The sequence below is a fragment of the Seriola dumerili genome, unplaced genomic scaffold, assembly GCF_002260705.1.
Source record: "Seriola dumerili isolate Sdu_G_001 unplaced genomic scaffold, Sdu_1.0 BDQW01000068.1, whole genome shotgun sequence".
Classification (NCBI taxonomy): domain Eukaryota; kingdom Metazoa; phylum Chordata; class Actinopteri; order Carangiformes; family Carangidae; genus Seriola; species Seriola dumerili.
In genome coordinates this window covers 6,924,010-6,939,009 of record NW_019174323.1, presented here as the reverse complement: position 1 = coordinate 6,939,009, position 15,000 = coordinate 6,924,010, and the positions used below count along the sequence as shown (strand labels likewise).

At 42.0% G+C, this 15,000-nt stretch overlaps 3 protein-coding genes across 5 annotated transcripts; 1 reads left to right on the top strand and 2 right to left on the bottom strand.

Moving 5' to 3' along the window:
• Nucleotides 1-279: 279 nt before the first annotated feature.
• uros (uroporphyrinogen III synthase) lies at nucleotides 280-3,213 on the bottom strand. Of its 3 annotated transcripts, XM_022743095.1 has the most exons (10): nucleotides 3,010-3,213; nucleotides 2,447-2,526; nucleotides 2,241-2,324; nucleotides 2,047-2,143; nucleotides 1,808-1,882; nucleotides 1,363-1,437; nucleotides 1,174-1,257; nucleotides 945-1,030; nucleotides 758-856; nucleotides 280-671 (listed from the first exon to the last, which is right to left on the bottom strand). In XM_022743095.1, the coding sequence occupies exons 2-10, from the start codon at nucleotides 2,507-2,509 to the stop codon at nucleotides 549-551; spliced, it is 786 nt and encodes a 261-aa protein (XP_022598816.1). In that variant the 5' UTR covers nucleotides 2,510-2,526; nucleotides 3,010-3,213; the 3' UTR covers nucleotides 280-548. The 3 variants fall into 3 exon arrangements, with proteins under 3 accessions (XP_022598816.1, XP_022598815.1, XP_022598817.1); XM_022743094.1 differs by lacking the exon at nucleotides 3,010-3,213 and having other exon boundaries at nucleotides 2,447-2,828; XM_022743096.1 differs by lacking the exons at nucleotides 2,241-2,324; nucleotides 3,010-3,213 and having other exon boundaries at nucleotides 2,447-2,831.
• Nucleotides 3,214-3,335: 122 nt separating this feature from the next.
• Nucleotides 3,336-6,956, top strand: bccip (BRCA2 and CDKN1A interacting protein). Its single transcript, XM_022743092.1, has 7 exons — nucleotides 3,336-3,574; nucleotides 3,864-3,938; nucleotides 4,515-4,595; nucleotides 4,694-4,780; nucleotides 4,875-5,062; nucleotides 5,800-5,968; nucleotides 6,176-6,956. Exons 1-7 carry the CDS (start codon nucleotides 3,434-3,436, stop codon nucleotides 6,344-6,346), a joined length of 912 nt encoding a protein of 303 aa, XP_022598813.1. The 5' UTR covers nucleotides 3,336-3,433; the 3' UTR covers nucleotides 6,347-6,956.
• A 554-nt stretch (nucleotides 6,957-7,510) lies between these two features.
• LOC111220200 (putative pre-mRNA-splicing factor ATP-dependent RNA helicase DHX32) lies at nucleotides 7,511-13,504 on the bottom strand. Its single transcript, XM_022743206.1, has 11 exons — nucleotides 12,965-13,504; nucleotides 11,976-12,169; nucleotides 11,460-11,832; nucleotides 11,109-11,348; nucleotides 10,929-11,022; nucleotides 10,526-10,675; nucleotides 9,412-9,603; nucleotides 9,112-9,252; nucleotides 8,355-8,545; nucleotides 8,070-8,260; nucleotides 7,511-7,862 (listed from the first exon to the last, which is right to left on the bottom strand). The coding sequence occupies exons 1-11, from the start codon at nucleotides 13,223-13,225 to the stop codon at nucleotides 7,664-7,666; spliced, it is 2,226 nt and encodes a 741-aa protein (XP_022598927.1). The 5' UTR covers nucleotides 13,226-13,504; the 3' UTR covers nucleotides 7,511-7,663.
• Nucleotides 13,505-15,000: the final 1,496 nt, after the last annotated feature.

Genomic DNA, 15,000 nt, shown 5'->3' with positions numbered 1-15,000 from the left:
CTCACCCTTGTGTGAAAAGTAAACCCATCTTTACTGTCTGCAACTGCTCACTTTGACTGGTTTGTATGGATGTGTTATACACGCTCCAGTGGTTTGAAATGGACTGTTGTTGACCTATAGAACCAAGTGAAAACCTTTGCTTTCATGTGGACAATAACAGCGTTTTAGGACAACCGTGACCTCTGCCAACACCTGCTCTGAATAGGAGAGACACACACAGCACACCACACTGAGTGTTTTACAGTGAATAAACACCATGACCAACCTTTCATATCACCACACTTGACCAAAATTTATTTTCAAATATATATACACTGACTTTCTTGAGCAAGCTCAACATAAATAGAATTATAATTATATTCACTCACATTTTCGTGGCTTCTATGGCACAAGATGCCACTTTTTCTCAGTGCAAAAAAAGTCTAAATATACATACATACATAACTGGTAAGATAAGCAGGTAAAACAAAGCAGACAAATGATGATACATTTAAATAAAACAGAATAGAGGGGAGATAAAGTGGATGGATTTAGAGTGGTGGTGGCTGTTACTGTAGAGCTTTTGCTATCGCTGCTGCCAGGTGTTCGGCTGTTGGCTTTTCTGCAGCACAGCTGACACTCAGGCCTTCTGCTGTCATTGCGTCTTGTGTAGTAGGCCCTATTGCTGCAAACTGGAAACAAAGAAGTTTAAGTGACTGTCAGAAGCACTGAAGATCTACTGCAATTTTTTATATGTGTGACTATGAGGCAGCTATACCTTTATTTGAGTCAGGTGTTCACCTGACAGCCTCCGCACGACTTCTAGGCAAAACTTCACTCCTGATGGGCTGAAGAAAGCTACGCTAGCCGGAGTGCCCTGTGAACACACAGACAAATAAGCATTTTCTACATAAAAAGTATTCTCTTAAATGTAGAAGCATTTGTGGGGGGGGGGGGGGGTCTACCTGCTCTGTGAAATAGTTCTTTAGATTTTTCTCCAGATCTGGATGTTCAGCTGTCTGATAGACAGTCAGTGTCTCCAGAGGCACTCCTGGAAACAAAGAAACAGATCCCCGCAGTGATAAAGGTAGTGCAAATTACTATTTTATAATTAGTCTAACCCCAGTGGGAGTTTCCACTTTGACTTATCACCTTGAGTTTTAATCGTGAGGCACAGCAGGGGGGAATGCTTACCATTTTCCCTTAAAGCCGTGGGCAAGACTTCCCTTTTGATTGAGCCACAGGGGAAAAAAAGTGGTGGAATATTTGTGTCCTCTCCTATGATGAGAATTAAGTAAAAGGTCATATTAATTATCAGAACAGTCACAAATTTTCAATTAAAGTGAACTGTGAAGAATGCTCAAGTATAAACTCATATCGTACGTTCAATGATAACACGTGATAAGACCTCTGCTGTCCCTGTGTCTTCACCCAAAGGGTTCAGACCCAGATTTCTTACTGTGGATAAAACACCAAAAAAAAAAAAAAAAGATATGAAGATATGTAATGGTGATATCACATCATGGCAGAGCAAATATCTGACAACAAAGAGAACCAACTGCTGACATTTACTATGAACAAAGAAGGTAAAACACACATCAGGAACATGTTGCACCTGTGTCACAGCAAACTGTCACTTGTGCACAACCCATTTCCAAATGACTGAAGGTAGTAACGTCACTTGACACATCCCTGTGAGCACCAGGTGCCTGCCACAGTCTGCTTCACTTAGTAACAACATAGCAAAGGTTTATAAGAAGCACAAAGATGGACTTTTATAAAAAATGATATCAAGAGAGAAGTGTTTTCAGATGTGACGACAACTCACCTAATGCAGCAGTTGCCTTCCCAACCACATATATGGCCTTGGCGTTCCATTTATCTTTCACAGAGCTTTTCCACTCTGGGTTAATAATTAGGAAAAAGATGACATTTAATCAAACTAGAGTGAAATAGTTTCAAATCTCAGTTAGCAGGCCAGAAAGACAGTAAACAGAACTGAGAGACATTTAACGAAACACATTTTTTTTTTTTTTTTTTTTAATGCATTTCTCTGTATCCTCTCACCTTCCCTTCTTTCCTCTGCTTCCAAGCACATCTTCACAGCCTCCACTGCTCTTGGACTGGTAAATATAAGGCCTCCGTGTTTTTCTGGTTGGAAAAGCTGAAAAGTAAAAAGACATCTTAAACAACCGACAATGGAAAAAACAAAAAACAAATAAATGACAAATATGTTCATTTCATACTGTCACAATATTTACCTTATCTGACAAGGTGTTTAATGAGACAAACTTAAAAGACAGCACGGGAATTAGGGTGGCTTTATGACCATGTGACGCCAGCTCCTGGGGAATCAAAATAATGGACTCAAACTGTGCAGTCAAATGCAAAGCATAAAAATTTAACTACTGCTATATCTGAACTGAATACCATTACATCCAAGTTAAAATGGAAAAACTGAATCTACCTTGATGTAAGGATCAGGTCCAGAGTCTCCATCTCTTGGCTCTTTGAGCAGCAGCACATGCATCTTGTGACTTTAAAATACTGGATCAACAAAATAAATGGGGAAGAATAAAACAGTAGAACCCAGCGTGGAATATGAATACCGCTGTCAAAAATGCAGCCAGTCGTTGACTAAATTGCAAAAACATCGAGGACTGTGGGTGTGAAGGCACAGCAAGCTAAGCTACACCCTAAAACTGTCATATGCAGCCTGCTGATAGCAACAGTGTCGAGTCACGATTTTTGGACTGTATATGGGCAGCAAATAAAGAGCAATAATGCCCCACTTTCAAGATGAAACTGTTGTATTCAGCTGAAACGTGGTTAATCTCTTCTTCCGTGTTATTGTTTACATTAGCAAGACACACTGAGTGACAGTTTACCTGAAGCAACCGTCCGCTTAATTGAACCTGTCAGTTATGCCTAGCGATAATAAGCGACTCATTTATCTTTCTCGTGTTGTGCAGTGATAGATTCTACAACAGATAGTATAAAAAGACTAAATATTACATAAAATTCATGTACCTTGAGTTGTTCATACGGCTGAGCGCATAACGACTTCTGCAACGTTCAAGAAGGGGAGACATAATACTGGATATTTGACTAACTTCACAAAAAACAAATTATATGTATAAAAAACGTAATTCATCACAATAATATAATTCAATGATGATAACATGTAATGCGAATACCCGTTTATAATAATAACGTAATTTATGGTTATGCATAGTTCAAAGAACTAAGACCCCTTTTCTAAATGGTTTGTTCCATTTTAGTACTGAGTGACAAGACGGCATTGCGGCGCTGAAGGTTGCAACGGCAAGCGGCAAGTCGTCCACATTTGGAGCCATAATGGCGGCTTCACAAAATCACTTTCCTGGCGCGCTGTAGCGGAACTATTACATTAGCCCCGCCCACTCAGTTGACACGCGTGTTACCTGTTTGCAGCATGGCTTCATCAGCTAAGAGGAGAGCAGTAGGTTTGGGTGAAAATCCCGGGGAAAGTGACAACAGCTCCGATGAGAATCCGGAGGAGGATGATGATTCCGGGGAGGAGGACAGCGAGGCATCAGAGGAAGAGATCAATGAGGTAAAAATAACAAAATATTGGCACATTGGCCTTGCTAGCCAGCTACTGAGCTAGCTAACCCAGCTGTCGACGTGAGCTGTAGTTAGTGTTGCTGTTAGGCAGGTTTGAAATAAGTATATGAGATAATATGGACTGTCCCATTTAAGGAGTAACGTTACTGCGTTAATGTAACTTATTTGGTAATAAGCTAACAGCTGCTCTATTATATTAACAGAAGTACTTGTAAATAATTACTCTCCATACAGGCTGTTGGTAAATGCTCTGTGTTTTGTTATCGTTTCTTATTCAGGAGGTCATTGTGGACTTCGAAGCCCACGCCATTTCACACAGCGACTTCAATGGCATCAAGAAACTGCTGCAACAGGTTTGGGACAGTATGTACACTCACTGCGCACTTTATTAGGAACACCATACTAATACTGTGCAGAGCCTCCCTTTGCTCTCAAAATAGCCTCAATGCTGTAAACATTCACATGATTACATCACATAATTTTCCGCACCTTTCTCAGCTGCACATTCATGCTGCCAATCTCCTGCGCTACCACATCCCAGAGGTGTTCTCTTGGATTAAAATCTGGTGGCTGTAGAGGCAACTGAAGTTCACTAAAGTCATTGTCATGTTTATGAAACAAGTTTCTGAAATTCTCAATTCAGCTATCTGACACCAACAAATATACTATGGTCAAAGTCATGGCACTTACCTTCTCTCCCCCCCCCCATTCAGATGTTTGATGTGAACATTAACTGAGGCTCCTGATTTGTAAGATTTAATATATTGCACTGCCATCACATGATTGGCTTATTGGATGATTGCATGAAAAAGCAGGTGTGCCGGTGTTCCTAATAATGTGATTGGTAATGACATGGTAGCTTCTTTATATGTTATGCTTTAGGTGAAGCATGGCTTCACTGGTTTCACTTCTGTTATGTTTGGCCACAGCTCTTCCTGAAGGCCCATGTAAATACATCAGAGATGACAGACATCATCGTTCAACAGAATCATGTTGGAAGTGTCATCAGGGTGAGTTGCTCAGTAGTCTAACTGCCATCATTTTATAGGTGACTGTTCAACAACTTCAGCTCTAACATGTGTTCACCTGTCCCTTCACTTTGCTCCAGCAAGCTGAGGTACCAGAGGACAGTGACGACGATGATCCAGATGAAGTGTTTGGATTCATCACTATGCTCAACCTAACAGAGAGAAAGGTAACACCACAGACGCCTCAAAGACTATTTGGCTCTCATAGGCTGTGACCATTCAGTTTAAGTTAACTATATGTGTGTGTCATGCTGCTGGCAGGGTGTGCAGTGCGTGGAGGAGGTGAAGGAGCTGATCGTGGATCAGTGTGAGAAGAACGCGACCCACAGCGTGACAGAGCAGCTAGAGCACATCTTCAATGACACCAGCAAGCCTGTGGGGCTGCTGCTGAGCGAGCGCTTCATCAACGTACCCCCACAGATCGCCCTTCCACTGCACAAACAGCTCCAGTGAGTTCTACTCCAAATTATCATAACCCTTTTCCCCTCGAGGCATCTTGATAGCTTTTCATAAAAATGGAAGTAAAGGTGCCATTGAATGCATCATCATAACTTGTGAAATATGTATCTTGCAATTTTATCATACTATGCCTCAAAGTTTATTTCTAGGGAAATAATATTGGAAATAATATTGTTCCAACTGCAGCACTTTATTGCAGTTTTGCTGCATGTATATCTGTGTTTACAGTGCATACAGTTCTCAACCAAAATAATTGAATTTGTGTTGGGATGCTGTAGTCAGTCAGTCAGCATTTTGAATTGTGGGGGCAACAGCAGAGGTAATGATAAGACATTGTCAGGGTGGCATTTGAGAATAAAGAGACGGTGCCACTAAAAGGTAAAACTGTATTCACCCGTTTGCTTTTATCACATCGTTGTTTCCTGGATGTGACACTGTGGAGGAACCTTTCCAGTCTTGGCAATTAGTGCGAACTGCATTTGCCTCTGTACTCTGTATGAACTGAGAATTATTGTTGAAGCTGTGTTGTTAAAATAGATACTTGACCTTATGGTGCTTTGTGAAAGATGAATAAACTTTGAAGATAGGCTGACTGCTTTTTATGAATACATTCAAATTTGCTTATGATTCTGATGGAGTATCTGTAGTATCTCTGTGCTTTGAATAAGTCCGTCTTTGGAGAGTGGAGTGTGCAGGGAAATAAACAGAATGTAATTCTGTCCTCCAGAGAAGAAATCACTGAAGCTCAGAGGACAAACAAGCCCAGTGGGAGGTGTCACTATTGTCTGATGATCAGCAAGACCTGCAAAGAGGCAACCAAGAGTATCCCAGCCAGAGGAGGCGCGCCCAAAGAGGAATACATGTTTGTCAATGCAGAGGAGGAATTCTTCTATGAGGTACAGTCAAGCAGTCTACAAATGATAATGTACAGGGAGTGCTTGTATTTGGATGATAACACTTTTGGTTCTTTAGATGTAAACTTACCTTTATATACAAGTCTCAGACAAAAGATAAAAAATAGTTTATCTTATTAGTTTAAATATTTCAAATATTTGTATATAATATTCTTGCAGTTTTAAACATCGTCTGTATTCTCCTTACAGCAAGCCATCATGAAGTTCCACTACTCGGTCCAGGAGGAGGCAGACTCCTGTTTGAGCGGCAGGTGGTCGTTCGACGACGTCCCCATGAAGCCGTTCAGGACAGTGATGCTGATACCAGCCGACAGAATGCCTGTCATCATGGACAAACTCAAAGAATACCTAACTGTGTGAACCTCACAATAAACTAAGACACTTGTGTTCGCTCTGAGGATTTTCGGGGTCATGGAAATGGTTCACTACTCTCTTAAGAGACTAGAAGAAACCATAAGCTACAGTAGTGTCAGTATCGTGAACTTGACAGTTGGTTTCTCGGTTTCTTTTTTTCAGCAATTGTAGATACAGTTTTTACAAATTCCTGGTTCATTTAAGAAACGATGCAGAAGGAACACCCCGCATACCCTGCTCATACTGATGAAATATTTGACTGTTATATTGTGAAAGTCTTAGTTTTTTTTTACAAAGACCTCTGTTTATAATAAGATTAAGAACTATGATGATTAAAGATGATAAATCTTTAGTGTTAATGACAACAGCTGAAATGGGCGAGTTTGGAGTCTAGTCTCAGCAGATGGAGGAGGAAGGGATTTGTCATTTGCCATTTAATCAAATTACTGAACAGTAAAGCTGTATAAAGTTACCAGATTGATAGTGACATAAATTAGAAGAAAACTGACTGTTGGCAATAAATCACAATATCTTTTTTTTCTTTTCTACAAATGGTTTTCGAATTAAGCATTTCTGTAGCTCTCGACACAGATTATTAATAAATGTCTTATATCTGCCTCGACAATCATTTCCTTTCTTAATCTGGAAGCAACTCATCCATAATGTCTCAGCCTGAGAAAACCATGTGTGAACCTTACACACCATGTTTAACCTGAAGAGGAAGGTGCACCAACACCTCTGAAAAGGACAACTTCACATAAGGAAGGAGGGAAAGGAAGCAGGTGACACGATGACAAATGAGTCGTCCGGCGGCTTGCACATGCAAAGTGTTAGACCATAGCTTTGAGTCTGCATCTTCTTGGTTGTTTGTGCAGGAGGTGTGACGGGATGAGTTTTCTCTGTTCAAAGCGCAGCAACAGACAACACCCATCTGCAGCCCCTCTGCTGCTCATTAACGTCTGAACATCTAAACAGCTGTCGGGATGACTGGCGTTTCCAGATGGACAGTGTCGGCGGAGAGAGCAAGAAAACTTATTTAGATGCCAGCTCTCAAAGAAAGAAACAGGTTGCACATGTTTTAGACTACAACTGAAAGGTCTCCCATGATTTGTTTACTACTTTTTTTTTTTTTTTTTTTTTTTTTTTTTACAACATTTCAGCTCACTAGACTTCACCTTCTGCCTGTGATGGAGTACATGAGACCATCAAAACAACTTTGAAGCAATGAAATTAATCAAAATTACAGTTTGGATTGACGATAAATATTTTACAAGCATATATGCATTTGGCGATAAGATTATTATAAGAGCCCAGAACTTCACATCATTGAATCACACATCTGTCATAAGTCTGCGGCATCACTGCACAGCCGCCGCTGGCGTCGCCGCCGGCAGCTGCAGTTTTTTGTTTCTCATCTTTACATTTTCTGGATCCATCCGGGTCCAACATGTCTTGCAGTATGTCTTTGCTTTCACTAGGGGGCAGATTGTAGAAGAAATACAGTGGTGCCATTTGAATGAACCTAAGAATGACAAAACAGAAATTCAATTATTTAAAAAGAGGATTAATGAGGTGATCAAACGGCTCAGTTCAATGACAAAAACAGTCAAAAACATGTTTGTCTCACCAGTGTGGCGGACAGAAAACATAAGCCGTGAGAACTCGGATCTAATCTGCTCGTGCACGTGGTGTATCGTGGGTAGTGGTGTTACAGAGGGGATTGACTTACACTTGAGGGGAAATTTCTGACACTGTCCTCATGCAGTTGTTCTCTGACAGGGTGTACTCGTGGAAAACAACCCACTCTGGCAGTCCAAGCTTCTGCGACTGAGCCCCGTAGCTGGAGAGCGGGTGCACCTGCGCCATGTGCTTGTGTGTCAGAATGAAGTAGTTCCCTGATCCGTCCACGTCTCGAGCGATCTACGAAAAAAGGAAAGATTTGAAACATGAATGCGGTTTTAAAAAAAATCACTGGAGGCAGATTCATCAACGCTGACATTTAGTTTCCATGCACCTGCATGAAGAACCCGGCCAGTAGAGCTCTTTTGACGTTGAGGGTGTTCGTCTTGGTTCCAAAGGAGGGGTCGGAGATGGGAAGCTCGATCCTGTTCAAAGTGTCGGTCAACTCTGATCTAATGGCCTCAGCTGTCTTCAGGGCAGAGTGATCCAGGAAATAGTCCTGGCACCACTTTTCAACACTGAAGTCTGGGGAAAAAAAAAAAAACACATCATGTCACATATAGTGAGGTAGAGTTTGAGTCAAACTGAGGCTTTACACTCAGAAATATGGAACTTACTTAAAACTACATTCAAAAGAATATTCAGCTTGGAAGAGGTTCATAAGGGTCTAATAATATTAATTAAACCACTTAACACCTGATCAAATTTTGTTTGTTTGTAGTCATTCGTTAGTTAGAGATCAGGTTTTCCTCTATTTTTACGATTGCATACATGTTGTATTTCAGATTTATTTTAATAATTTCTTTAATATAAACACTTAAACAATCTCTCTTGCGTAATTTTGTCTTTGATTCTTCTGTTTTTAACTCTTTCTAAAGTGAAATCTAAGGCACGTTGAAAGTGCCCAAGTGTATCCTTTGTCCTCTCTCAGTTAACTTGCCTCGATATGATGACACTGGCCTCTATGTTGCAATAACAGATTCAGGATCACCATAGTGAGGATGTCTGTGTGTGTAATGCCAAATTTCAGCATGTTTAAAAGTGTAATATTTTACTTGAGTAGACCAGTTCTGTTCTGTTCAGTTTCTCACATTGCTCTCTCTGGCTTTGTTTGAAGGCGTTGTAGATATTTATGAGGGTGAAGTGGTCGCCTTCAGGGTGCTGGAACTTTCTGTGACACTGGACGGCCTCGTGGGTCATGGAGGCAGGCGGCTTCAGGAAGCAGCTTGGCGCTAAAAGACAAGGAAACAACGAGGTCAACATCACTGAGACAAGCCACTCGAAACCAAACACCATCTGGTTCAGTGTCTGAAAGAAACTGCAGCTTTGTGCGTCCGCAGATGAACTACTACAACAGTGTCCATATGGTGAATCTACGAACACGTGCGTACCTGACAGCATCGCTGCGATTGTCAGCATCTCAGTCACACAGTCAAACTCGCAGGACGCTAGAAGGGCTTTGGCCATCTGAGGCTCCAGGGGGATTTCAGACATTATGATGCCAATCTCAGACAAGTTTCCATCGTCATCCAAAGCGGCGAGGTAGTCCAGCTCCTCTAACGCCTGCATGAGACCCTCAGGATCTGCCAGAATGAACACACAAGTGTGATTGTGTGTCTTTTTTATTTATTTATTTATTTATTTTTTATATAACACGTCAAATTTCACTCCCACATCCTGTACCTGTATATTGTAGTGGTAAATAACAAGTTGTGCATCACTCATACTTAAGAGGGAGAATTTGTAAATTCCAAAAGTCAGAAATTTACAAATGTCAGCATAAAAAAAAAACAAAAAAAAAAACACACTGACAGATGAGATAACACATAGACCGCACCAATATCTCTTATTTTGCTACAATCATCAACTTAAGTCATCCGAATCATTTGGAAGATACTACAATCACACAAAAATCCTGCAATTTGTTGGCTCTAAGCCTTCTATTTTCCACATAACTCTTACCACAAGAAAACATAATTATATATGTACACAGGGGCAAGTCGTTTTAGTGCCAAATTCTGCAAGAATATGGAGATATTAAAGTACGTTTGGCCTGTGCTTCCATTTCATTGTCCTTGTCCGGCGCTGCCCTAATGAGACATGTTGTGTAATCGTTAATGAGCTGGCCTCTTTTAGCCTGTTCTGTTCATGTTAGGGTGGGTCAGAGCTTAGACAATGGTTAGCAGCAGGGCCTTGTCAGCTCGGCTAAATCATGGCTGACTGGGCCCAAACAGCCACACAGAGCAAATTCATCTGCACTTCCTTTCGCCAAAAAACTCTCCCACATACATTTCTGGTTGTGTTTTAGGGTGGGAGAAAGAGAGAGAGAGAGAGAGAGAGAGAGAGAGAGAGAGAGAGAGAGAGAAGAGAGAGAGAGAGAGAGAGAGATAGAGAGAGAGCTGCGGCCTGTGGGAACCAGTAACCCAAAAAATAAAAATGCTTGTAATCACGAATCATGTTACACTGGTTTCACTCGTCCCAGTGTCCTCTGGGAGGATACTTCACCTGGTCTGTCGATGAAGTCGCACTGCCCCAGGCCAGCTATCTCTATCCTTTTCAGGAAGAGGACTGTTGGTGTAATGTTGGACTCCAAGATCAGCGGGGAGTTCTCTGCAGGAAGCTGGCTCTCCTCTGGATACAAGCAGAAACATTTGCCTGTAGGAAATAAAATTGAACCCAATTCAGTAAGGCACAAAAAAAAAGCAAAAAAAACCAACCTGATGCGCCTAATTGTAGTTTTACATGAAAATTATTTGATTAACTCTGATGGTGGGAAGTTTTTCCTCCAGGATTATCATAGTCAAGACCATTCCCGAGGTTGACTTTTTCCAAAGCGGCCGAAACAAAACTTTTTTTAACCTTTTCAGTAGGTTCAACTCTTCTCTAGGTAGCAGGGTGCCAGACATACCTGTTGGCCCAGACAGCTGCTTACGTACATCTGCCTGACATTGACTTATGGGTCGGAGTATCTCCGAGTTGGCTCTTATTCTTGGATTGTACACCTACGATATAGACGGTAAAAACCACCAATTAATAACGTGAGCGTGCTCATTTAGGTAGATAAGTCTTATGGGACGCAATAATTTACCAGTTTTTTCTGGACTCCCGTGTCAATGACAAAGTTGACGGACTCTGTAGCCCACCATATATCCTCCCCCTGTTGGGTAGAGAGGAAAACTCTCCTGGACCTATTGGGGCCCGGTTGCTTGGTCAGGAAAGGCAGTAACCCTCCCTGGCTCGGGTGCAGGACTACAGGCACCATCTCGCCCAAGTCCGCTCCCAGCCTGGTGCCCTCTCTCTGGAGGATGCTTTGGGCGCAGTGGACCTCCTGCAGAAGGAATTACAAGTAAAAGTAGGAGAGGAGAATTTGTTAAGCCAGTCTCAGCTCGGAGCCAAAGGAAACCACTCATGAAATATACGATGAATAAATACGACCTACCTCAGCTGAGGCAAAAAACACAACAGCATCTCCGTCCTCTTTGGTTCGATGGATCTCCAGCACCAGTCTCAGTGCCGAGTAGAAGTAGTCTTTGTTGCCGCTGCTGCTGTGGACGACTTCAGCAGGACACGAGGCCTCCAGACTGATGAGAGGGACGCTGCCGTAGTGGCTCAGCAGCTTGTCGGTCATGGGCGGGACGGCGAGGACCACCACCCTGAGGTCAGGCCTCTGCAGCAGGATGTCCTTGAGGAGACCTAGTAGTATGTCTGTGCTAACTGTTCTCTCATGGGCCTGGTCGATAATAATGGCCCCATAGTGCTCCAGAAAAGGGTCTGACATCATCTCTCTCAGCAGCATATCATCAGTGCAATATCTGAGTAACAAAAGCACAGGCAAGGAAAAAAAAATTAAGAGTGACAGAGATGGTTTGTGGATGATATTAAAGTGTCATTCAAGCGTGATGCTGCTGCTGCTGCTGCTGGCTGTGCAACAGACAGACAGAGCTCATCAACAAACCTCAGAACAGTGTCGGAGGAGCAGCAGGTCTCCAGAGGGATGGTGTAACCCACTTCATGGCCTATGTTGACGTCCATTTCATCAGCCACACGCAAGGCCAGATCTACAGCCTGCTGCCTGTTGGTCTGCGTGCACACCACCATGCCGTGCTGGTACTGGGCCGACAGGCAGAACTCCGCGCACCACTGAGGGATCTGGAGGAGGATAAACACCGAAATGTTGTTCACTTTCCCGCACCTCACTGTGTGTCTTGCCAGTGCTCCGGAGAACTAATTCTCCACAAAACAACATCTTTTTATTCACATCAACTTGGGTTTCCAGCGGCGGGCATCCTTTCAGGATTGTAGCAACAGCTTTTGTTTAGGCACACAGCAAAACAAACACTGACAGGAGATATCCTATGGTATTATCGCTCATAATGCAAAATTGCTTTGGCAGCATGTGGCGGCTCCAGCGGATCAGGGCTTAGCAGCAGGAGGTCCCCTAACACCCCTGCTGGAGCCTTTGTGCTGGCTGACAGTCAGGCAGGCAAGGCTGGAGCTTGGACAGCAACACAGTGACACAACAGCATCTGCTGAGCTGGGCAGCCTGTTCACACAGACTCACATCATGGTACTCCTTCAGTCAAAGTTTTTTTTTGTTTGTTTTTTTTTAAAGTCACAAGTATCAAAGCTATCTCTAAGAAAAGTTTTTGCTGGACAGAAAAACACAACTGAAAGGATCAACCTCAAATAGATCAAATCAAGGCTGGACTGAGCATGTGACAACAGCCTACATGCAAGTCATACCAACTGGGTTATGCTTTGGTATGTGGGTCCAGTTCTAAAGGAAGTCTAAATATACATATATACAGATATATGGAGAAGTGAAGGGACATGTAATATTCTTTACGTCTGATTTTTCTTTAATAAAATCTTTCTGAAAGACACTTCTCCATCCTACTCTTCTTTCCTGACAGCATATTAGCATTATTGATCACGCAGTCTTACCTGTGTACTCCTCCCAGTCTTTGCGGTCCCGCACACAATAACCAGCTGGTTGTTTACCAGAGCATCCTCAAACTCTTGCCTGACCTCCCACACAGGCAGAGTCTTCCTCTCTTTTAGTAATTTGTAGTAACGCGAGGAAAAGGGCAATCCATCGAACTGATTTAACTCCAGATCATCTCCAAAGCCGGGTACATCTTCCCCGGGACAGTCTTCACTTTCAAGGTTAACGTCTGGCTCCGCTGGATTATTTTCCCCCGACATGACACATTTAAATTTGCGAATCAGGACGAAAGTGCACGAATGTTTTTTTTTTCTTTTCTTTTTTTTTTCTTCTCCACACCACTCAGAGCTACTGGTCCATTCAGATGAAACCGGGTACAGGCTATTTAAAAGAAAACGATTAACCACAATGTCTCTCTGCTTCTGCCTCTTCGTTTTTGCTAAAACTATACTATGTATGAAGCGGTTCAAAGTTTGGAGTTGTGCAGTTTGAAGCTGGCTGACGCGCGGTGCGCACCGGTGCGTAATTTCTCTCCCCAGCGTGGCTTCACACGTGTTTTGATTTGCTTAGGGCTTCACATTCACCACTGAGCCCAGTGTCCGTGAGCCTGTCATAATCGCCTGAATGTTATTATCCAGATGATCACGTGTGAAGCAGTGAGGACGCTCAAGCTGCGGATGGATGGTCCCACCAGTGCGAATATATATCCTCAGAAATTTTCTTTCCTGTAATGTTGAAAACGAAAAAAACAGCCTTTCTTCAGTGAGTGCAGTATAATCTCAGTAGTAGCCATCAGAATGCAGTGTGCTGTATATGGAAGCTAATTTGTGCCACTTTATAAAATAGATGTGGTAGTTAAAGGACCCTAAGTCACAATTATGAGACAGCATGAGATGGTATGTTTTTTTTTTTTCGAGTGTTGGAAATGAGCTTGTTGATGAACTTGTTCTAACTCATTCACCCATTTACTTTTAGCAGGCTGCAGATTCTCCACAAGGGGGGGCTGTTTGGCCATTATTCGGTCCAGTTCACCACTATGTCACCCTAAATAAATGTATCTTAACCTTTCTAAAGATCAGACTCTTGACAGTCAGAGTAGCCTAAACGTCTCCGCTCCCTGCTCGTCTGTTAGTAACCATGGACAAATATATGTAATTGATTTCAATCACACCGAGGAATAGTTCAAATATTCAGCCTTTGACACAAAATTTAGGCCTTTGTATTTCTTGACAAATAAAACCTGGTCTGTAGTTGAGGCAATGTTGGCTGAGGCTGGTTTCAGGAGCTTCTCATCAGTGACAGCATGTGTCCTTGGTATTGTGTGAACCTGCTTTGATTTCTCATTAGAATTAGAAAGACTTTTTTTCCCCTTGTACTACTTTTGTCGAACATCCTGAGAACACACAATCCTACACCTGTATTGATTGAAGCAGTGTTTTTTTTTTATTTTTTATTTTTTTAATCCCTTACAAAGACCGTGGCAAATTACTTTTAGACAAAAGCTCAGAGTGTTGAAATAAGCTAAGCTGCTCCAGCTGTCTGTGTTAAATGGTTAAACCACTTTGAAACCTTCAACCTCTGAAAATAAACTGCTGTATGAAAACAAAGACTCTTGTAAAATGTTGAATTTACAGTGTTCACTATTCAGTCTTTTTTGTCTGTTTTTGGGCTCAAGCATAAAAAACAGAAAGGCCATTTATTGTTGATTCAAAGCAATTGTGGTTTTGAAAATGGATAAGCATTAAATCTGCCTTTGTATTCTTACAAAGTAGGACTGCTGGATGGAAGCTGCCATTGTTTGTGTGTGTGCAGAAATAGCCCTTTCTTTCATTTAATTGATCTATTCATTTTATGGCACCTCTTGCTGAAAACGTGCGTGCTGTGTGAAAAAGAGAAACGGGCACAGAAATCAATTGGAAAAACAGTTTTTACTAATACTGCTCGAGTGTTCAAAATACCATGACCAGACACTGACACTTGGTGTGTTTTCTTTACATATGATGTATCAAAGAGTCGTCATTAAAAAAAAAAAAAA

Bases quoted from the DNA above. Each gene is read 5' to 3' on its own strand.
- uros (XM_022743095.1), bottom strand. From the start codon at position 2,509: ATGCATGTGCTGCTGCTCAAAGAGCCAAGAGATGGAGACTCTGGACCT. The intron at 1,438-1,807 runs GTGAGTTGTCGT...TTTTATCCACAG, and splicing joins GAAGGCAACTGCTGCATTAG to TAAGAAATCTGGGTCTGAAC. The intron at 1,258-1,362 runs GTACGATATGAG...TTCTCATCATAG, and splicing joins ATCACGTGTTATCATTGAAC to GAGAGGACACAAATATTCCA.
- bccip (XM_022743092.1), top strand. From the start codon at position 3,434: ATGGCTTCATCAGCTAAGAGGAGAGCAGTAGGTTTGGGTGAAAATCCC. The intron at 3,575-3,863 runs GTAAAAATAACA...TTTCTTATTCAG, and splicing joins CAGAGGAAGAGATCAATGAG to GAGGTCATTGTGGACTTCGA. The intron at 4,781-4,874 runs GTAACACCACAG...TGCTGCTGGCAG, and splicing joins TCAACCTAACAGAGAGAAAG to GGTGTGCAGTGCGTGGAGGA.
- LOC111220200 (XM_022743206.1), bottom strand. From the start codon at position 13,225: ATGTCGGGGGAAAATAATCCAGCGGAGCCAGACGTTAACCTTGAAAGT. The intron at 10,676-10,928 runs GTATGTCTGGCA...TATTTCCTACAG, and splicing joins GCAGCTGTCTGGGCCAACAG to GCAAATGTTTCTGCTTGTAT. The intron at 8,261-8,354 runs GTGCATGGAAAC...CTTTTTTCGTAG, and splicing joins TGGCCGGGTTCTTCATGCAG to ATCGCTCGAGACGTGGACGG.